General features: G+C 35.9%; 1 protein-coding gene across 3 annotated transcripts; it reads left to right on the top strand.

Annotated features, from left to right (window-relative positions):
- The first annotated feature begins 51 nt into the window (after positions 1-51).
- On the top strand, positions 52-20,736 carry LOC106784902. Of its 3 annotated transcripts, none has more exons than XR_001381465.1 (4): positions 52-255; positions 330-5,305; positions 15,359-15,512; positions 18,285-18,461. XR_001381465.1 is itself a non-coding variant. In XM_014744897.1 (3 exons), the coding sequence occupies exons 2-3, from the start codon at positions 1,779-1,781 to the stop codon at positions 18,472-18,474; spliced, it is 3,717 nt and encodes a 1,238-aa protein (XP_014600383.1). In that variant the 5' UTR covers positions 52-255; positions 330-1,778; the 3' UTR covers positions 18,475-20,736. The 3 variants fall into 3 exon arrangements, 1 of the variants encoding a protein (XP_014600383.1); XR_001381466.1 differs by lacking the exon at positions 15,359-15,512 and adding an exon at positions 12,547-12,691 and having other exon boundaries at positions 18,285-18,371; XM_014744897.1 differs by lacking the exon at positions 15,359-15,512 and having other exon boundaries at positions 18,285-20,736.
- Positions 20,737-23,020: the final 2,284 nt, after the last annotated feature.

Raw genomic sequence — 23,020 nt, 5'->3', positions numbered from 1 at the left:
TGGTGGTGGTAAAAGTGGGGGTGGTGGTGGTGACGAGGAAGGCAACAAGGAGGCACAGTCAGTAGCTCCCAGGCAGTGAGACCGTGCGTAATAATGTATAACCGGTATCTGTGTATCTCACTTAGTTATGTCATAGATGACAATCCTTCTGCGTGAAATTTTCTTCCGAATAATTTAATATCTAAACATTAAAGGTCAAGGACAACGTGAGTGCGTTACAATCTTAGATTATTTCGAACAAAAAAAAAAAAATAGGTAGGTAAAAGCACGCTGCTGAATTCGAATAAAACGTTAATTCTCCGACTCATTGCTAAATTATTTTCTTCCAGGTACAAACCTGAGAGAGATAGAGTTGAAAAAGAAAAAAAAAAGAAAATAAAAATAATACTATTGTACGTAGGATCTTTAAAAGAAAATTATTTGGGATTCTTGGAGTTGGTACTACTCGGTACCGAGCTAGCTTTATTGCTAGTAAATACCTTAACCGTAGAAAGAAGAAGAAGAAGAAGAAGAAGAAGAAGAAGAAGAAGAGCTTGGGCTGAGGTGAATTGGTCGAACACAGTGCTGCCAGTTGCAAGCTCTGTCTTTCTCTCTTTCTCTCTCTCTCTCTTTCGCTCACTCTCGCTCGCTCTCACTCCATCTAACTATCTATCTATCTCTATCTCTTTTTGAACGGAGTCGACGCCGAAAGCTCGATGCAAATCGACGTCGTATAATAATAAGTTCGATGAAGATCGACGTTAGCGTTCTCGTTAATTTTCTTCCTATTAATTCTATTTCTTCTTGTGTTGTGTCTACGTGTCACGGTTCGATAGCAGCCAGATGAACGTCGCCGACCTCATCAGCAACAGCAACAGCAGCAACAGCAACATCATCAGTAACGTTGGCGTATACCTGGAAAGTTATAGTACCATAGGAAGTACATCGTTCTCTGAAACGCTCCAACGCTCTGCCGGATGTCAACGAACTCCTCGTAGAGGAGAAGAGGAAGAAGAAGAAGAAGAAGAACAACAAGAACAAGAAACTTTCTCGTGCATAACAGAGAAAGAAGAGGTGGTGTTTAACGGCAAGGTTACCAAAACGATTCCTATCAATTTATTCGATGGAGATGATTGTTTTAGTTTTAACACAAATACAACGATCGCAACATTTGCCACGATATCATCGCTACGAAATAGCTGATTCGATCTAAGATCAATGATAGGTCATTGACTTTTGCACATGCGGCTCACCGAATCTCCGAACGACTAACAAACGATTGGTACAAGAAGGCTAAATCGATGTCCAACTGACGGATGCGCGCGATCCCATTGGTGAACGAGTTTTCAGGGAAATGTCAGCATTCTTCGTAGATAACAAGAAGAACGTTTGTTTAGAAGTAGTTTATGATATGAGAAGAACCTGAGACTTTATAAAATACGTTGTACTTTTTGATAATAAGAATATTCAAAGTTCTTTTTAGGAAGATATACAAGTAAGGTTGTGCAAAAAGTTAGGTATAAACAGGTTCGAATAATAGTGCCTGTTAAAGTGTTTAAAGAATAGGATTATATAGTGCTATTATATTTCGCAGATAGGAGAAAAATAAAGGAAAGAGAGCGAGAGTAAAAAAGGAAGAAAGAAAGAAAGCGAGTAACAGAAAGAGAGAGAGAGAGAGAGAGAAAGAGATTAGAGGGAAGAAATTTGTATAAAAGTCTAGTAACGGTAGAATACTGGTGAGTTTTAGTCAAAATTTGCTGGAGGAGTGGCGGGGTAACTACCGTTCTTTGCATGGAGTGATGAGCGGGGCCCCTGCACGGGGCACAGTGCCCCGACGTCAAAGACGCCATCATCATCATCACCATCATCATCATCATCATCATCAGAAACATCCAAAACACGCTCGGAAGGAGCCTTCCGAGGAATTGGAAGAAAAACGACCAAAGGTCAATCCGATATTCCTCTGGGCGTCTCAAAGAGAACAGAGGATAGTCGAGGTTAGATGTGAGGATTATGACAAGAGAAATCGCATAAAATTGACGAAGACTGCGCAAGGATGGCGTTCGATACCGAGAACGGCATCCAACATGTATTCCACCGGTCTCGGTACGAATCAAGAAAAGAAAATTACACCGGCGTGCACGTCGTCGAGTTCAAACTCGAACGAAGAGAAGGAAAATGGGAAGACCGTGACCGCAACTAGCATAAATAATAATTTAATAATCGATAAAGAAAGTATCGGTAAGAAGCGTAGATACGATGACTTTTTGAAAGACAAGAAATATTCTCAGGATTATTACCCGTTGGAAAATCTTCAAAATGGAGTACGAGTTAGTAGCGCGGAATGGAAAAGGAATCGAAGAAGGGTCTCCTGTTCGGAGGGGGAGGAAGAAGAGGAGGAGGATGAAGAGGAGGAGGAAAACGACGACGATGACGACGATGATGATGAGGATGAAACCGAAGACGAAGAGCAAGACGACAACCAAGATGACGGGAGAAAAAAGGCTAGGTCCTTTGGATCTATGAATTTGAAGAATACCAACGGTAAAAGCAATCTCGAAAGATTGCAAAAGGACATACACTTTCAACCGCGAGTAGTCCTAGAACATCTTCACTTATCTCAGCTACCTGATCATCGAGATGTTCTCTTACGAAGGAGTGATAAGATCCTGAACGGTCACAAGGAAGTCGGTGACACTTGCAACGATGACGAGAAGAATAGAGGGGTGGACAAAGAATTGAACAACGAAAGACGAAATGAAGATATCGACGCTGAGGAAGACGAAGAAGATGAGGGCGATGATGAGGAGGACGAAGAGGAGGAGGAGGAGGAACCAGAGGAAGAAGAGATTAATGACGATAGGAACAAATGTCGAGAAAATAAAGAGGGTATTCAAGACATATTAAATATGATAGATGCCACAGCCTCACCCGTTTTAGCAACCGACACGCCCAGTGCCGACTTACCGATGCACTCTAACAAAACTTTCGAATTAGTTTTGAGCGAGAACGTATATCAAAAGAAAATTAGCGATAAGAAGAGCAAAGACTTGGATCCTGCCTTACCTAGTGCGGTAATAAAAAATAAATCAAGGACAGACTTTATATCCAATTATCAAAAGGAAAATGTTGAAAATAATGATAATATTAATGATTGTGATCAATTAGAAGTACACGAGGAGAAGATACTCGATCGTTGCAATTTGAATCTCGACGAAAGAAAAAATCATTTATCAAAAGAATCAACTTTTGTTGCTTGCAAAAATTATAGTAGTAGTAGTAGTAGTAGTAGTAATAATAATAATAATAATAATAGTAGTAGTAGTAGTAGTATCGATATCAAATCTTGCAAAGTGGCAGAAGCTGACGGTGGCATTAGTCGTTCCAAATCTGAATCGAATTCTCTCCTTCATAAATGGAAAAACAATGTAGCTATGAACGTATCAAAAATAAACGAGGAAGCACCCAGCGAACCCGGTGGACCAACGAAGATAGATTATACTAGTAGTTCAACGATATTGAACGCTCTTAGAAATACTCCAGGACTTTCGGTTTCCATAACGAGAGCTCATCCTCAAGAAATAACCAAAAATGTAAACCCACCTTCCTCCAGACCCTCATCGAAAAGTTCCTCGTCGAGCAGATCACCCGATAGTCAAGCAGAAAATGTAGAAAGACTTTTGAAAGGTACCATGATCGATTACTCCACAACGAGATCGTTCGATGTCCGCGGTCAAGCATTAAATTTACCTCGAAACCTTCCAGGTTTGTCGATCGTCATACCGAATTATCGTTATCGCAACGTATCTAATTCACAGTCAACGACGAATTCGACCTCACCAAAAACCAAGGACAGAGTGGAATCGCCAGAGAGTACTGTTAATTTTCCAAAAACTGACTTCCCACATGAGGAGGAGGAAGAGAGAGATCTCGAGGACGACGAAGACGATTGCGATTCGCAAGTTTTGGAAGATCTTAGAAGACAAAAAGTTGATTCTTTAGTTTTTGATAGCGTCGATAGTGGTTGTTTTCATAGATCGAATTCTAGGAACAATCAGGATGATCGCAATACTCCGATAGAAAATGTTAAGGATCGTACAGATGGTAGTGCATGGAACGGTTCCGGTCGTAGTAGCGAAGCTCAAGCAAAGTGTAAGTACCAGGACGTGGAACACTTTGATGAACAGGTCCTCGAAGAACTTAGATCTCGCGGTACCGTGGTTTCGCCTCAACCCAGTGGTATTCCGTGTTCACCTGCCTCCAAAAGGCCATCCTCGGTGTACTTGGAAAGACTATTACCGAGCCCACCTTGCTCGGTGTCCTGTTCGGAGGATGCTAAAAACGATTTGACTTTAAAGGGTATTTTATCGTCCCCGAGTTGTCTTGAAAATAAAGATTACGATAGAATTAGGGAAAGTACGTCAAATCGATGCGAGCCTGGATCGAACGAATATACGACTACTATTCCTAGGTCGGATTATTCCAAAGATAACGAAAGATCCAACGTTGGTGGTACGCGTAGAACTGTACGAACTTTTCAAGAACATTCTAACGTACAAAATCAAGAGATGAAGAATTCGGTAAGACCATTGTCGAATAGTGATATTCACAGTAGTCTCTTTATAAGCGATCGTAATACAGCGAAGAAACCTATGTCGGCCGAATGGACGATTAATCGGTTAAGAAAACAAGCAGGTTATCACAAAATACTGGTACGATCGAGAATGCAATCGGCGGAATATCAAGAGGCTTACGCGACGTCTACTAGTACGGACAAACTTTTAGACCCGGCCAGTCAACTGAGAGAGTTGATAGAAACATCCGGCCATTTAATACCTGATCCCCTTTTAGTACCACGTGACTATCTTCCAGCTTTGGCCGCTGCCCCGGCTACCGAAATTCCGAAACTTTTAGCCTCGAGGCCAGAATTAAGATTACCAGAAGCATTAACGAGACCGGATCTATTAAGAGATCCAGATTTATTAGTGATATCGTTGAGTCATCTGCAACACGTGCTCGATCACGGAGAAGGTCCTGTCTCCAGGTCACGACAATCCCAATCTAGGATCGGCAACGGCGTTAACAAAGGATCGAGTCACGCTAACAACAACGGTACAAGGAACGGTACGCAAATTAGGCCCAAGCTTAGTTGCAAGCCCATCGGCACGCTGATGCCTGCGCCAATCGATCTCTCCAGCAATCGCCGTTCCAGCCCCTATCCGCCATTACTCAGGGTACGAACTGGATTGCTCAAACAGGAACCGGAAGTCAGTTCGACGGCCAACTCGCCGGATGATTCGCAACTTTGGCATCCCCTTTTTGGCAGGTAATATTTTATCTCCATATGTATTTCACATTTATTTATATACTTGTACTTTTATTTTTTCTTTTTCTTTTTTTTTTTTTTCAAATTATTATTAACGACATGGTGTCCCCTATCATCGTGTTCTCAATTACTCAAAACACGTACTCGCTTTATCGAAGTAAATTTAGGACAACAATGCGTAGAAATATATGAAGACTATTTTTATATTAGGTCATCTACTCTGCTAACTTTTGAAAACTTAGAATCTAAGAAAGTTGATACACACCGTCTTCTACACAATTGTTTTATCGCCTGATACGTGATCGTGAAGCATTCACTTATTTCGCAACGTTATCAAATATCTCCATTCGTCTTTCTTATTCTTTCTTTCTTTCTCCCTCCTTTTGATTAAAAATAAATAACTATGTCATTAAGTGTTAGTGGGTAGAAAATTTTTTTTATTAACATTATGCGACATTTCTTTAACATATAAAAAAATTATCTAAAATGATATATTCATAAGCATAGAAAAAAGAAAAAGGACGGATTATCGAGTATCGGAATAATTCGTTTGGTTCTTTTATTTTTCGTCGTGTCATCTTCCTTTTCTTCGATATGATACGTAAGAAAACCATTCGGGATTTCGCGATGGTTTATGTATACGATTCAGGAAAAAAAAAAAAAGAAAATGAAAGGGAGAGAGAGAGAGAGAGAGAAATAGAGAGGGTGGCGGAGGTTGGCGGAGGGGTGGTGTAGATTCTATCTGGAATATCTGGCGATTTAAAACGGAGAAGAGAAGGAGGAGAGGAAATACTGCGACAAACGCCGTCGGTGACAGTGATCATTTGCATTTTAATACACCACGCAATGGCGGCTTTACCGGCTCTGTTCCACCTCCGACCTGTCAACCCGCTTATAACGAGTCGATCAACGTACCACGTATATATACGTTCACTGTTAAATTATTTAAGCGGACGATCGGAACATTCTTGTCCTATCACTATGCTTCTCTAACACCTTTTCTTCGAGTTCTTCGCGTGATCGAGTATGCGAAAATCATTCAAATCAGTCAGTAGTCAGCCTTCCTTTTTCTCGGCGGCCATCATGTCGGCCATCTTGAACCATTATCATCATCATCATCATCATCATCATCATCATCATCATCATCATCATCATTATCATCATCATCATCATCATCATCATCATCATCATCATCATCATCATCATTTTCGTCGTCGTCGTCGTCATCATCATCATCATCATCATCATCATCATTATTATCAAACTGGAAATAAATTCGATTCGTTCGTTTAAGCTTTTCCCTCCCCACCTTACACCCCTCCCAGCCAACCCCCTCTACCCATTTCCCCTACTTTATCTTTTTTATACCTAATATCCATTGATATCGATTTCCTTTCTCCATGTTACTTACAATTAACAACAAGAGAAACGTTAAAAGCAACCAACAGCAAAGAGGCAATCTTTTAAGACCATCTAAAATTGCCCCTTTCGCATCAACGCTAATTCCCGATAGCTAATTGACAATAAAGACCATTCTTAATTAGGAGTAGTATGTCTTACTGCCGATCGACAGCCATTGGCACGCTAGAAAAACTAGGTCGGCGTTTCGTTTTTCGTCCTACGTTAGTCGCTTCGCGTTTAGTAAGTATAATAGTATTACTTGCGCAAGCATATGTGCTAAGAAATATTTCAGATTCGTAGGGTCGTATTTGTAAGTTAGATAATGACGTTTAAAACCATCCCTGTGACTCGTTGGGGGATAATCTGAATGACGTTGGTTACGAGACGTTTGGAATTTTCTCTCTCTCTCTCTCTCTCTCTCTCTCTTTCTCTCTCTCTTTCTCTCTCTCTCTCTCTTTCTCTCTCTCTTTCTCTCTCTCTTTACATCTCGTTGAAAATTATTTTATAATCTTGTAACACACACACACACATACACATACACGCAAAGCTGTGAAAAAGTTAAATAATAAAATTAAAATGAAATTTAGGAAGATAGAAAAATAATAAAAATAAAAAAGCCTTTTAAAGTCGTAAGATTCGTCAACGGTGATGCGGGATTATAAACCGAAGTCGGAACGATGCGAATGCGCTTAAATAACGGATTACTGCGCAATCTGGTTAGATCGTAAAGTCGAAGTTGCGACGGCCGTGTCTATCTCTATACAGGATGGCCCATATAAAATGTTACGAGTTATTTTTATCTTAATCATTATTTGTACTATCGAATAAAATTTCTTGTTTTCTTTACCCACCAGACCCCACCCCACCCCACCCCTACCCCACCCTCCGCCTACCCCCGCTTCTTCTGTTTTTTTTTTTTTTTTTAATTTTACACGCATCCACGCGCTTACGTAATTACATCAAATCGTTATCGTTAACGTTCAATATAAGAGTGATATAATTATTTCATAACTAAATATTAAAGATTCCATGTGGTAAAAAACATTTACCACGTATGCATACGTTCAAAAATATGTTCATATATTAATAATGCTAGGAAACAATCCATTTATTAGAAAATAAGTACGCGATTGTTAACGATAGAACGTAATTAACGGGAAAATGTTAAAAATGAAAATTTTATTCAGAAATTTCCTCTTTTCTTTTGCAAACAGAAAGTTGTATACTCGTACATACTTAACATACACACACAGCCAGATAGACAGACAGACAGACATTTATGTAAACTAAATTTAAAAGAATTCAAATGAAATAATATTTACCACGTAGGCGCGTTCGAAAAAGATATTTTTCAATATGTTAAAAAACAATTCGATTATTAGAAAATAAATACATACATAATTGTTTACGATAGTACGGAATTAACGAGGAAATGTTAAAAGTGAAAATTTAGCCTTAAATCCCCCTTTTCTTTTGCAAACAGAGACTCGCATACTTGCACATACCTATGTTCATGCATACACACATACACATACACATACCTATACCTATACCAATGCCCATACACATATACATAGGACACATACAAACCATCCGTTTTAACAGAGAGATACACATATAGTTTCGAAGCATAATGTATATAAATGTGTTAGTGCAGTAGTATTGGTACGTCGACATTGCGCCGAACTGTTTCGTACGTAGTACGCCCTTTCGCTCCGGCAGAGCACTTGTGTAAATAGCATTAGGATGCTACTCTCCGCGTAGCGCGCGACGAGCGGACGGCTTTAATGAGAGGGAGAGAAGGGAAGAGAGAGAGAAAGAGAGAGAAAGAGAGAATGAGAGGGAGAGGGGTTGAGGGAGGTATTAAAGGAGGGTCCTCATGTGACGACACGAGCATTCATCGATCGCACGACGACGGGCTTTCGAAAGCCGCAGGCATAGTCAGAGAGAGAGAGAGAGAGAGAGAGAGAGAGAGAGAGAGAGAGAGAGAGAGAGTGAGAGGGGGTGGTGGGAGGAATGAGTTGGAGGGACGAAGAGGAGAAACGGGAAACAGGAATCAAGGACCGTTTTTGTCCGCTGTGGAAACTTTGTTCCGGCGAACTTTCGCTAATAAGTTCGCGAGGAAGAAGAAAAGGGCCCCATGCTTTTTCTTTTTAATTTTTCCCTCTTTCGTTTATTTGTTCTTTTTTTTCTTTTTTCTTTTTTCTTCCTTCCTCCTTCTTTCGTTTTCCTACTCCTACTCCTCCTCCTCCTCCTCCTCCTCCTTTTCCTCCTCCTCTTACTGTTATTACAACTCGCGTTCAGTCTCTCTGTCAAGTTACAAAAAGAAAAAAAAAAAAAAAAAAGCAAAAGAACAAAGTTCTTCAATTTGACATCGATTTTCCCCGTTAGATTCTTTGAATTCCATTCTTTCTCTCGAGTTCTTGTTGTACTTCGTTCGATCAAAGTGATCCAAGATGGCGTATTACGGATCAACGAGTACTACTTTCTTCTAACCGTTTGCTTTTGCCCTTTTTTCTTTTTTTTTTTAATTCCCTTTTTCTCTTACCCCGTTTTCTTTTTCGATTGTATTTTTGTTTGTATTTTTCCTTTACTTTTTTTTTTGCTTTTTCTTTTTTGAAATTAGTTGAATGACGATTCTCGGGAGACATTGAGAAAGGTACTTAGAGAGTAGTTGGAAGAAGAAGAAGTAGAAGAAGAAGAAGAAGAAAAACGAGCAACCAGTTGAAACGAGAAGAGGGGGAGAGAATGATGCAGATTTATCTCGATGTACATAGGAACTGGGGGAAGTTAGTTAGGAGGGAACGGATTAATGGAAATTTCCTCATATCGGTCAAATCTCTACCGTACCAGATTCACACATACACACACACATACAGATATTTATGCACGTATGTATGCACGTACATGTAAAAGCATGATTCTCTAAAGGATCCCCCTTCAGTACCATACTTCTGGTGGAAAAATTGGATCGGCCAGGGTCGGGGTATACCATAACGCGTACCTTCACGAACACGAAACCGTCACGATTTACGATGCGTCCAGCTGGATCGGTCGATGCCTTGCCGGCCCTGAAGGCTTACCTCGCCTACATCCACGCCCACGTTTCCACGTAGAAAGAGAAAATGAAAAAGAGAGAGAGAAAAGAGAGAGAGAGAGAGAGAGAAAGAGAGAGAATGACGAGGAAGATGGAAGTTAATGGGGGTAGAGAGAAGGAAGAGAAATAAAAAATAAAAGGGAAATAAAAAAAGATATAATAAAAATGAAAAGAGAGATAGATAAAAGAAAAGAGAAATAAGCAGCAAATGAGAATAACAGAAAGAGAGAGAGAGAGAGAGAGAGAGAGAAGAATGTAGAAGAGGATGGAAGTTACTGGAGGGTGGAGAGGGAGAAGAGAAATAAAAAAAAGAAAAAGAAAGAGAAAAAAGTAAAGTGAAGAAGAGATAGGTAAAAGATAAGGGAAATAAGCAAATGAAAAGAACATGAAGAGAGTGAGAGAAAGAGAGAGTATCCGTCTCTTTTTCTTATTATGCACCCCTTTTTTCTTATACTCTTGCCCCCCACCCCTCCTTTTTTCTTACTTTCTTTTTTTCTTATTTTTTTTTTTTGCTCACTCCTTTGATCTCCTTACCTCTCCTTTGATAATTTAAATTAAAGGTTTGGGAAGAATTTTGTTCGAGGTCATTCGGGTTGTTGTTATTCAACAACTTGACGATATCGTAGCGATGACGTCGATATGGCCAAGTCAGGTCATTGGTCCGAGGTCACGTTAGTTTAGGAGACTCTTAAAAAAGTTACTAGATACGTGGGCACGTGGGGAACTTGCGAAAGAACGTTATCAGATACAGAATGATCGATCTATTTTGCTTCATTTTTCTTGTTGTTTTATTCCCTTGTTTTTTTTTCTAAATTCATTTTCTCAATTTTTCTAGGCGTATTTAAAAAAAATATTTTTTTGTAAATTCAACATAAACGACAATTTTGTTGTTATTATTATTATTATATAATTATTATTTATCGAGTATGGAATATAGAGTACTCATGAAAATATGAAAGCATCAAATTGTCCAATATGTTCATACGGTTTTTTTCTAACCAAGTTAATGGTAAAAATTGCATGGATTTTTATTAGGCAATTCAATAAATTGAATATAGAATGATAGTAGGCGTGTATTTAAGTATGTTTCGACATTCATTGTATTTCTTTTTTTTTTTTTTGTACTCTCACATTCTTTTCTACGAGAACAAAAAAAAGAAAAAGGATTTCAATTTCTCCTTTCGACGTAATGTCCTTTCTCTTTTTAGATATTCGTATTTTGAAATCGAATAATTTATACGTTTGAAAGATGAATTTTTTATTTATTATCTTAATCAATTTGTTTTAAAAATAAAACCAACACCTTACACTCTTTCTTCGAATATACATAATTTCTAATTTTATATAGATGAATATTTTAATCGAAATTATTCATATAAATTATGTTAAAATTTTTTTTCAAATGATATTCAATATATTCGTATATGCGTTTATTAATAATAGAATTTTGAAGTAAAAAAAAAACATTCATGCATACATAATTTCGTATTTTAAATAGATTGACATTTTAATTGAATGCAAATTATATATCGATATAAACTACGTTACAATTTGTTTGCGAATAATTCACAATATATTCGCATATATATTTGAATTTATTATAAAATATAATTTTGAAGCAAAAAAAAAAACTCATGCATACATAATTTCGTAAATTACATAAATGTCCTGTTACAAGTTTTCGGTATAAATTATATTATATATATATATATATATATATCTATATATGTAGAAATGTTTTTTGTTTTTTAATTCTATTTAATATTCATATACATATGAATACAAATATACGTACATGGATAGATACAACAAGAGACACTTTTGTCTCGTTCTACGTCCTTGCACTGTACTCGAGTGTTAAATACCGATCGTGCAAAAGAGAACATCGTTACGCTCGAGGCAAAGTAACTTGAATAGTTTCTCTGTCTTTCTATTTGCTAACTAAGCTGTTCTCTAGTTTTTTCTCTTCTCTTCTCATCTCTTCTCTTTCTTTCTTTCTTTCTTTCTTTTTTTCTCTTATTTTTTTTATATATCTCTGTCTCTATCTTTAACCGATTCAAAGAAGATAGTTTTCTAGATTGGGTATCGAAAGTTTAGCATTGAGTTACCTTAGTTACCGAGAGGATATCGACTCAAGGTAGTTTCTACTCAGGTGTAACTTTGTACATCGAGATATGAACGCTCCTTAAAACCTAATCGATGTATTTATGCAATTGTCGTCGAACAAAAGTAGAAACGAATACTACATTTTTATTTTTTTTATTTTATTCTATCAATTGCAAATAAATGAAAATTTGTCGAATCCGAGGTGTTTCAAATGATCGCGTATAATCGAATTTGATGAATTCAATATTTCGTTTTTTGTATGCAACGATTAACTATCCCTCCAACCACCCCCCCCTTAAGCCATAAATTAAATCTAGAATAATACTTTTAATTAATGTTACAAAATAATATATTATATAAAAAAAAGGAATAATAAAATTAAATACAAAAACACAACTATTTGTACAATAGATTCGCGAAATAAGATATTTTATAATTTCAATATATCGATCTTTGACCTTATAAAAAATCTTTTCTACGTGTTGTCTATTTGAAAAGGAATATTTTGCACGTGAGATAAATTAAATACAGTACCCCCATACTTTTATTAGATTTATTGATTGTAAGTATATTATATTACGATGCTTTAGTGTTCGATCCTATATAAAATATTAATATGTGCGTGTTTGTTTCTAAGAGTTTATGTGTATGAATGTGCTCGTACCGTTCTCGCGGGTGGATAGAAGGAATTGGTTCGAAAGCACGAGCTCCATGTGCCTTCTCGCCTTCCCGGTCAATGGTCTCAGTGAACGACGACGAAGTCGACCAGCTCGTAAGCTCGAGTAGGTACTACCTACTACTACTACTACTACTACACTATTACTGCTGCTGCTGCTGCATACTACTGCTCATACTACTACTCGACTCGCGAGCACAACTCCTTATATTTCTCTTGGTACTTACTTGAATCCTACTCGGCGGCGGTGTGCTCGTTGATATACGATGTAAGCTCGAAAATGTAGATACTCGAGTTACATCGGATACACGAGATATCTTCGTTAAACACATACACACGTACATAGAGACATACGCATCCACATATATACACACGTATATACATACCTACATTATCAACCAAAAGTTAGTAATACTTTAGTTAATTCAATAAAATAAGATATTTGTTAGAAACAAAATAAATATAAGATTTTTTTACAGTAATCGGAGATAAATCTATGAAAGTAATGTAAGTTCGTTATGGAAAAATGAAATTCAGAATAATAACGTTACACGTTGATGTTTTATTTCAAATTAATATACGTTACGCGTTTTCTCCGTTGTTTCTATCAAAATAAACTCGCACGATATTTTTGGGGGTTTTTTTTTTTTTGATAAACGTTCCATTTGTCGAGAGAAACTGATGAGTAGAAGGTTTCACTTTTTGTATTATTTTTGTTGTTGTTGTTTTTCATCAACTAACGAGTAGTTTTCTTCAAATTGCTTTTTCGTAAGAAAAAAAAAGTTACCTTCACTTTTAATCATTTTAATCATAGGTTGCCTGACATATTCTGGCTATCGTGGTTAATTAATTTTATCGAGCGGTTTCTAATTAAATAAATATTTTTCTATTTTTCTCACCAAAGTCGACAAAGATGTCTCAATAAAAAAATGATTTTCTATCATTACCTTAAAACTGACACGAGTATAAAAACTATAGAAAAAGTATTATGAGCTTAAAAAGATATTGAGAATTTCTTAAAATATAATTCAACGATAAATCGTTTCAAAATTAATCAGTAAATTCGATTTTTATTGTAATCGGCAAACGATTCCGTACTTTTGTCCGTTAGTGTACACACACACACAAACACACACACATAATATACACACCTATGTAAATATAAATGCATCGTTCATGACTCTATATATTCAGGTAGTACTTACTTACATACGACATACACCTCCTACAAGGTAGAACATGCAAGAAATTAGAGTGACTCTACTTCTTATTGGATAACAAAACAGAAAAAAAAGAAAAAGAAAAAGGACATTAAGATGACACAAGGAAGTGTTGGTTGATACGATAATCTTCTATTTTCATAATTCAAAAGGAATATTAAATCAAACATTACTATCATCATTATCATCATCGTCGTCGTCGTCGTCGTCTCCCAAAATAGATGGTGATCAATCAAATATTATTAACCGGTGAGGGACGATCATTTTCATCCCATTAGTATTAAAAATGAGAAAGAAAAAGAGAGAATGATAGGAAGTCCTTGAAAGAACGTAATACGGAGAAGGAAGGAATGAGAAAAATGGTCGATGAAGAAGGTCGATACACTCCTTTGTAAATGTATTTTTATCACGCCCACGAGTCGTGTTCATTGTTCTTAAGATCGTCCATCGTTGTTACGGGATATCCTTTGGTTGGTTTCATCTACGTTACATATACGTCTGATTGTGAATAGTATTATTTGATTCTCTTTCTTTCTTTTTTTTTTTTTTTTCTTCTCTCTCTTTCCCTTAGTTGGTTGGTTGGTTGGTTTCTTGCTTGCTTGCTTACTTTCTCGTTTTCTGTTCGATCGATAAAGTTATGAATTATGTTCGAGACGGTTGGAAAGAAGGATTTGTACACCGGCCGGCCTTGAGGAATAATAACGAAGAAAGGAAGGAAGAATAAGGAAGGAAGGAAAGAAAGAAAGAAAGAAGGAAGGAAGAGGGGGCAAAAAGGGAAAATGTCTACAAAGAAAGAAAGAGAGAGAGAGAGAGAAAGAGAAAAGAAGACGACGGTAGACTCGCGAAGCAAGTCATTTTACCCTCCCCCTCGTTGCGCTGAGATTTCTACCTTGGTATGAGGAATTGAGTGGTGGTCTAACGGATCGATGCCCATATCATATATACACTTATTGTTAGAACGAACGATAAACAATTCTATTAGAATGAATCTTATTCATTTATCCATATGCATAGACAAAGTTTGACTTATTTGTCTTAGGTCAATGCTCCCAAGCATTGATTAGACTTTACAATACACCCATAATAATTCACTATTGAAAAACACTTATCTTATTATCTTAACTACACGAGATAATTTTCTCTTATAAACAAAAAGAAAAAAAAAAAAAGGGAAGGAAAGAAAGAAAATCGATGAACGTTTATAAAAATCGTATTAAAACGATAAAGGATAATTTTTCCAATACAAAAGGAAAGAGAAGAGAGGGATATAATAGGAACAATTTTTTGTAACGATACGTTAGGTAGAAAGATCGTTTTGCAATTTATCTATTAGTCCGATCGTTTGCGACGACCATTTTGCGATATAGAAAAAAAAAAAGTTCTTTTTCTCGGTAAAAACTTAAATTATTTGATAACAGTTTACTTCTACTTTTACTACTACTTCTTATTCTTCTTCTTCTTATTATACTATTACTTCATCTTCCAATTCTTATATATTCTATTTATTTATCAAGCCGATCTGGCTCATTAGTAGTGGTATTGTAAAATTATAGGAGGGACACCGATAGCTACGAAAATACCGATACTCCGTCGTTCTAGCGAGGACGCTTTTTGCAGCGAGGAGGATCGATCGAGGTAGCGTTGCTCCGCACGTGCGCAGATCACATTCTCTCGCATGCTGAGGCCACCACGTCACTCCTCGCCGAGGTGAGCCGAGAACCCAAACCCATTCCACCATATCGCACAAATCCACCCACGCTCTTTTTCCCTACTACACGTGTACTCTCAATACACGTACATCGATTCCTTCCAAAAGAATGACTGTATGAGAGAAACCAAGTGAGAGAGAGAGAGAGAGAGAGAGAGAGAGAGAGAGAGAGAGAGAGAGAGAGAGAGAGAGAGAGAGAAAGAATATGAACGTATGAGTTAGAAAGCGATAGAGAAATAAAGAGAGAATGAGTTTATGAGTGCGTGGAATTAAAGAGAGAAACAAAGAGAGAGAATGAATGTATGCGTTAAAGAGAAAGTGAGAGATAATGAGTGTGTGAGTTAAAAAGAGAGAGAGAGAGAGAGAGAGAATTTCCCTTCTCGCCTATTACTTCCCTCCCTTTCGCTCAGCCCATTGAAAGAAGTGAAACAAATCTCGGCGTATACGAGGGTTGATATTTCACGAGAAGGTTATACCCCCACGTGACCATTCCGCACACGTGCTTCATACTCGATATACAAGTTTTCTACGCCAACTCGGCATTTTTTCACAACTCCAAATATATTAGCTCGCTCGTGAAGAATATTCGATATTATTATATTACTATGCTTTAGTAGCGATTAGCTAGTTCACTACGTTCCATGTGATTTCTTACATTGCAGATGTTATTGTTATTGGGAAAATTGAATGTTTTTCTTTTAGGGATGTATATTTATAGATAAAGCACGAAATAATTGGTCGAAATATTAGCAATTTTAGTGGTTTGAAAATAGCTCGGTGAGAGAGACCGGTAAGAGCACCCTTTCCATGGATATATATAGACATCGATCCACCAAGGTTTCGTAATATAGGCACCTTCCTCGAGCAAAAACAACCAGAGGGAAAAAGAGAATGAAAGAGAAAGAGAGAGAGAGAGAAAGAGTGAGATAGGGAAGGTGGGGGGTAAATTTCTGAAAAGCACGAACCGTACCTACTTGCAGCGTCTCGAACGATAGTATTCTCTTTTCAACAGTTTGCCAGGTTTGTTAAACGCTCAGAATGAATTGAAGCTAAAAACAAATAAGATCACTTCTTCGTTATTTCTCGTTAAAAAGATGGAATTTAAGTTCTTAAAAGAGAATTTCTTCCTACGAGATAAACGTTATTCGCATTCATAATGGTTGCCTTTATGCCGATTCTAGAAAGATTCAAGCAAGGCTTCTTCTAAGCAATACATCGTCACTACATTTAGCTACCTTATTTTTCTTTTCTTTTCTTTTTTTTTTTCTTTATTTTCTTTTTTTTTTTTTCCTATTCGCTTAGGAACACACACGGACCCGCTCCCCCACCCCAACCCCCCTGCCGCCATCGCCGCTGTATGACAGACTAGTTTTCTCGGAGTATCTTCGATCGAAGAATTCATATTTCATAAGAGTTAGTACCCTTTCTACCAAAGCTACGAGGAGACAACTACTACAACATACCACTATGACTACTATGGTTGTGTGTCGTCTGAGAAACTTCGTTATCTATATTTCAAATAATACCGAGCGAGTGCATGTAGATTATTACGCGATAGGTGCACGCTGTAAAACGGACGGATGCGGTTTGACGGATTCTATTTTCCCTTTTTTTTTTCCTTTTTTTTTCTTTTCTTTCTTTTTTTTATACAAAGTCCCTTTCCTACCGCGAATACAATGTTTTTTTATTGGAAAAAAGCAAGAAGAACGGAAAAAAAATAAAGAAAAAGAGATAGAAGGAGAAAGAGAGAGAGAGAGGAAGAGAGAGAGAGAGAGAGAGAGAGAGAGAGAGAGAGAGAGTATTATTATTCCTACATAAATCATTTTCTCTTGATTGATTATAGACCAACTTTCTCTCTTTATCGATCGAAAACTTTTTCCTCCTACCTTCTGTTTAAAGTAAAACTGAAATAAAAGAGAGGGGAAAGTAGAAAAAAATAAGCGTGAATTTTAAAAGAAACGTTTCCTAAGCGATACGTTAAAATACGATTTGCGATATCGTTCGTTGAATGTGGAAGTGAGCTAGAGATTTCGATAAGAATTTCTGGTGTTCACAAACTACGACATTTTTAGATCGCAACAAGTCAAATCTATGCTACTAACACTACTGCTACTATTACTATTACCATTACTACAACTTTGAAAGATTTATAACGGGTATCCTAAGAATTAGTGTCACGTACTTACATTTTAGATCGTATACGGATGACCCGCATAGATAGCGGACGTCCCACAAACTATGAATGCGGCTAGGCCGTATGAAGAACCGCTTACAATTTCGCTCTCTCTCTCTTTCTCTCGCGTATTGCCACTGAAACGTGCAGAAAAGTAGAATTCAGAAGAAAAAAAAAGGAATAGGAAAATAAAAAGAGAAAGAAATCTAGGTAGTTTGTAATAAAGGCAAAGTATAAATGTATTCGTATACATGTATGATTTATGTATCCTTGATATAAATTCTCGTATGAACAACTAGAAAATGTAATGAGACCCGAACGATTTAATGAAACGTTCCTTTGATCTCGTCAAATTACAAGGATGTTAATAATTAAGTTATATTCTTATAATTCATTGGAATCCGTAGTATCAAATAGAAGGAGAGAGAGAGAGAGAAAAAAAGAGAGAGAGAGAGAGAGTGAAAAAAATATAATGCAGCCTTGAGTCCAGTTATTGCATGGAACGCCTACTGTGCATACAAATACATGTGTAGGATTAAACATTAATGTTGACGACTAACAGAACACATTACTTTACGTTTCTGTTTTTCATTTTCAGTCAGAAGAGGCAATTACAGCAACAGCAACAAATCCAGCAGCAACATCAGCAACATCAGTATCAGCATCAGTTTCCACATCCACATCAGCATCAAAATTTGCATCAGCATCAAAATCAACAACAACAGCATCAGCATCAGCATCAACAACATCAACATGCATCGTGGCATAGAACTACTTTAGCGTCCTGACCGTTAAGACCATAACCTTGACCAATGGTCGACTTTAACCAATAGCATCCATCTTAATGCATAAAAGAGATAGGAAAGTAAAAACTATTTGCTATGTTGTTCGACTAGGAGAGAGAACAAAAAAAAAAATTGAAACGATTTTCAACTCTAACCTAAAGCGTTATAAAAGATAGGAAATCATTGGCGTAGGAACGATTATGTATTTATAAGAGTACTGATTATTTTAATGCAACGTCCACAAACGTAGCTAAATCGATCAATAATGTTTGATCAACGATCTTTGACATTGTGACATTGTTATTCTCAGCAGTTAATTTCTTTTTACTTTTATTTTCTGTTTTTTTTTTTTTCATATTATTCGTTGGGACAACAGTGCAATAATACGCCGTGATTATTCAGAATACTTTTGTTGTACTTCAAATATTTCCTCGTTACCGTTAGTTTGTTCTTTTTTGATCTAGTTTTATTCGTCGTTACGATAAAATATATTAAATATCCTTTTTCATATAAGGCGTATTTGATTGATTAATTAATATTTCCGAGGATCTATGCAATAGATTCTTTCGTTACGTTCGAATAATTTACATATCGTCCTCGTTAGATTTGTTAGAGATTTGTTTTTTTATATCATGTAATACATTTACCTAAAGATTACAAAGATCGCGTATCATTTAAACGTGCAATAAATTTTCTCTCTATTATTTCCATCCCATAAATCATCAGGGCGATAACGAAATATATCAGATTTTTATTTAATTATCATTATAATTAGCGAAAGTCGATCAAAAGACTCTACGAGTACGAACGAGTCGAGTTTGCAGAATGATAAAAATAAAAAATAACATCGATTAATAATATAAATATTAAAATTAGTGAAAACAATTTGTGTTAAGAATGCGCGCCAAGTCATTGAAATAGAACGAATTAACACAGTATTGAAATATTCGACAATAATTTGATTATTTAAAATCAAATATTATACCATGCGAGGGTGTTCAAGCCAAAAGTGTACGTGCCTGTCGTAGTTTCGTATATTTAAATCGCTGTAAATTCGACTCCGATTAATTTTCTCTAAATTAAAAATGATCCAAAACAAAAACAAAGAAAGAAACAAAAGAGAGAGAAATATTTTATAATCTGCGTATGTCGTATATCTTATTTTTAAAAACTTATGTTATCTTAAAATAATATTTTCTAGAACACTCATAACAGATTTATCTATCCGTCTGTATATTTCTAAAGACAAAAAAAAAGGAAACAGAAAGAAACGAAAAAGAAGAAATCGTTAAGAAAAGAAAAGCAAAAAAATACAAAATACACGCTCATACGTTTAACGCGTTAGATGCGTTTGCGTCATCCGATTAGAAACGCTAAACTGCACGACATTGAATAATCGAAAAATTTTAAAACGTTTAATTTGTTTGATATAAGTATATATATGCGTATAAAAAAAAATGGAATAGGAAAACGTAAAAAAATGTTGATTGTAAGCGTCCTATGACGAGGCTAGGTGCTATTCGATAGATTTAAAAAAAGAAAACGAACAAAAAGATAAGACAAAAGTGAAGTAAAAAGAAAAGCGGATGAGAAGCATTAATTAAAAAATCGTGTAGATAGTTTGTTTAGGTAGGTAAAATATTTTATACGATGTAACACACACATACACACAGATACAAGAAAAAAGCAGCATCATGTACACACATGGACGTATTATCATTATTTAGAAAATGATAGAACGAAGTGGCACGGATACGCACGATGCGCACGACTAAATCGTGATTGATAGAAATCATATTTCCGTATCCGTATGTCCGATCGATTAACATAAATCATAGAAACACGTGGCGTTATTATTACAATATACAGGGTAAGATAAAAGTCGCTTTGCTCAGAAATTCGTTAATACAAGTAATTTGTTCGTGCAATGATGTATGCGATTACAACTGTACAAACGGCTGATATTTTAATATATCTTTTTATGCGGTTACTATGACAACGGTATTGTTGGTAAATGTTTTTGCACAAAAACCACAAGATTTAGATAAGTTAAAAAATAGTTGATAGAACAAAGTCACGCTAGAACTTACAATTAGGCGCGCAACCCTCAATTGTGTTTCGCCATATATAATTAAATCAGTAATAAAACGATATGAGTTGTGTATTCAGTATACAATGGACACTAATTTGAACAATTAATGTGAACAAATGCAGAGGAGTTAATACATAAAAATATGCAAATAAATAATAGTTTGTTTAAAGTTTTATTTTTGGGAAAACGACTTTTATCTCACCCTGTATATGCGCGCGTACAAATACAAACAAATAGACAAACAGAAAAAGAAGGAAAGAAAAGCATAAAAAAAATAGATAAAACATTGAATGTCCGAGTCTGTGTCCATTAGCCTGCAGGTAACAGGTTGCCCTCGTATATGGCATGAATGAAATTAATGCAGATGCAGCGATATGTATCCTAGACTAACACAATCCTTTAATCATATGCATAGATACGTCTTATTCTGATATTACTGATATAGTGTGCAGAAATAATTAAGTAGACCTTTCAATTTTTTTCTTTTTTATTCTTCATTTTTTATTTATTATCTTTTTTATTCCGTTTCTTTCAACTTCCTTCTCACGTAAGATTAATAGTAATTCATGTCATGGCTTCACGTTAACTGCAATTTTGGACGAAAACTAATAATTATTAATATTATTATTATTATTATTATTATCATCACCCCATTTTTACTACCACGTAAACCATAAAATTTGACGTGGGATGTATAGATTTGTACTTGTTTGTTTAATTTATTGTTAGGTAGCTGAAACATAAATATTCACGAATCATGATAATGATAATGATTTGTGAATAGAGAAAGAAGCAAAAGAAATAAAAAAAGAAAAGAAGAAAAAAGAAGAAAGAATAAGAGAGAGAAAGAAAACTTTTAGATCAATCTTGACTGTTTAGCCTTTAGATTCTATTAGCGACGTAAGAATGATTAAAACATTATTTTGTTGATATATATATATATATTATAAACGATATTATTATTATTGATTATGAATCATGAATAATCTGTAAATATATGAGACCAATGCAGTTTCTAGCTTTTTACATGACCTTGATCGGATAGTACTCCGTGTGTCCTCAACATTCCCCGAAGCCGATCTAAAGAGCCTTGATGAGAAACAGGTATATAAATAACTACGTTATAATTCCATTTAATCGGGAAAAATAAAAAAAGGAAAACAATTATTTTTATACAGTAGAACGAGATTAAAAAAAAATGTCAATGAATAAATTAAAAGTAAGTATATTCTCAACGACGCTTACTACCTTACTCTTAACACATAAAACGCCACTTAGAATTCCGTTGATCAACTATGGGCAACATTCTTTCACTTTTTTACGTCTGACAGATTATTCAACAAACCGTGTTAACAATTGCTAATTAACACATTTCTAATGTTACATGTTTAAAAAAAGAGGGAACAGAGAGTACAAAAAGAAGACCAGGCTTCTCGTAGAATGTAAAATTCGTATTTTCAAATAATGGCGCGTTAGTGGCGTCATCTGTCAACGTTCGCGATTGGTTCAATGAAAAATTCCGCGAAGCCAACGAACGATATATAAAATATTCTATACTCCGCATTGCGTCAAGGAAACTGTAAAAGAGAAAATTCGTTTAAAAAAGAGAAGGGACGTGTCGTTTGAATAATCTGCGAGTATAAAACTAAAACGAAGATTAACGAATATTTAGTAGGATTCGACTAAAGGAGGATTACGTAAAAGGCGTTTTCAATGAAACGGAGAGAAATTCTAAGGTAAACTTTCTAGTGTAGGGTTTATGCTTTTCGAGAAGACTAGGGGTCACTAGCCTCTTTCACCCAGTAAGAGAAAGAAAGAAGGAGAAAGAAAGATCGCGGGTTCCTTTTTTTCGGTCGGTACGTTGACGTACTTACAACTTACTTATTTCTTTATACAATCGTGGCGTGTGACATTGACTCTGTCAGTCAATCAGTCAGTCAGTCAGACAATCTGTCAGCTAATCAGTTGTACGTTATTCTTCTCGACTATTGTTATTTGATTATTCGTGCATTTTACAGCTAAATAATATACTCGTGATATAGATATTTTGACATTTAATATTTAACCGTGTCTAATCGTGATTATTACAATTATTATCATATATCGATGAACAGTTCAAATATCAGCTTAATTTTGATTGACACCCGAAATCTAATCGTGATTTACACGTCAAATGCTTTTTAACATTTATTTTCTTGTATAAAATATTGTTTAACCCTTTTCATGTAATCTACCTTCTCCTTTTTACCTCCCCCCCCCATCCCCTTCCACCCACCCATCTACCATCACTTCCTTTCCCCCCCAACCTTCTCTTCTACTCCTTTATTCCGTTCTCTTTGACATTCTCTCTATCTTTGTCTCATTCAAAGAGACCAGTTTCATTGTTGTGTGTTACTTTGATTGAATTATCCATCTTTCTCCACTCTCTCTTTCTCTCTCTCTCTTTCATACGCAAAC

This window comes from Polistes canadensis, unplaced genomic scaffold (assembly GCF_001313835.1).
Source record: "Polistes canadensis isolate GaletaPanama2010 unplaced genomic scaffold, ASM131383v1 scaffold_42, whole genome shotgun sequence".
Classification (NCBI taxonomy): domain Eukaryota; kingdom Metazoa; phylum Arthropoda; class Insecta; order Hymenoptera; family Vespidae; genus Polistes; species Polistes canadensis.
This window is presented reverse-complemented; position numbering and strand designations above follow the sequence as displayed.

Coding starts and splice junctions, on each gene's coding strand:
- LOC106784902 (XM_014744897.1), top strand. CDS start 1,779: ATGAGCGGGGCCCCTGCACGGGGCACAGTGCCCCGACGTCAAAGACGC. Junction 5,306..18,284: donor TGGCATCCCCTTTTTGGCAG/GTAATATTTTAT, acceptor TTTCATTTTCAG/TCAGAAGAGGCAATTACAGC.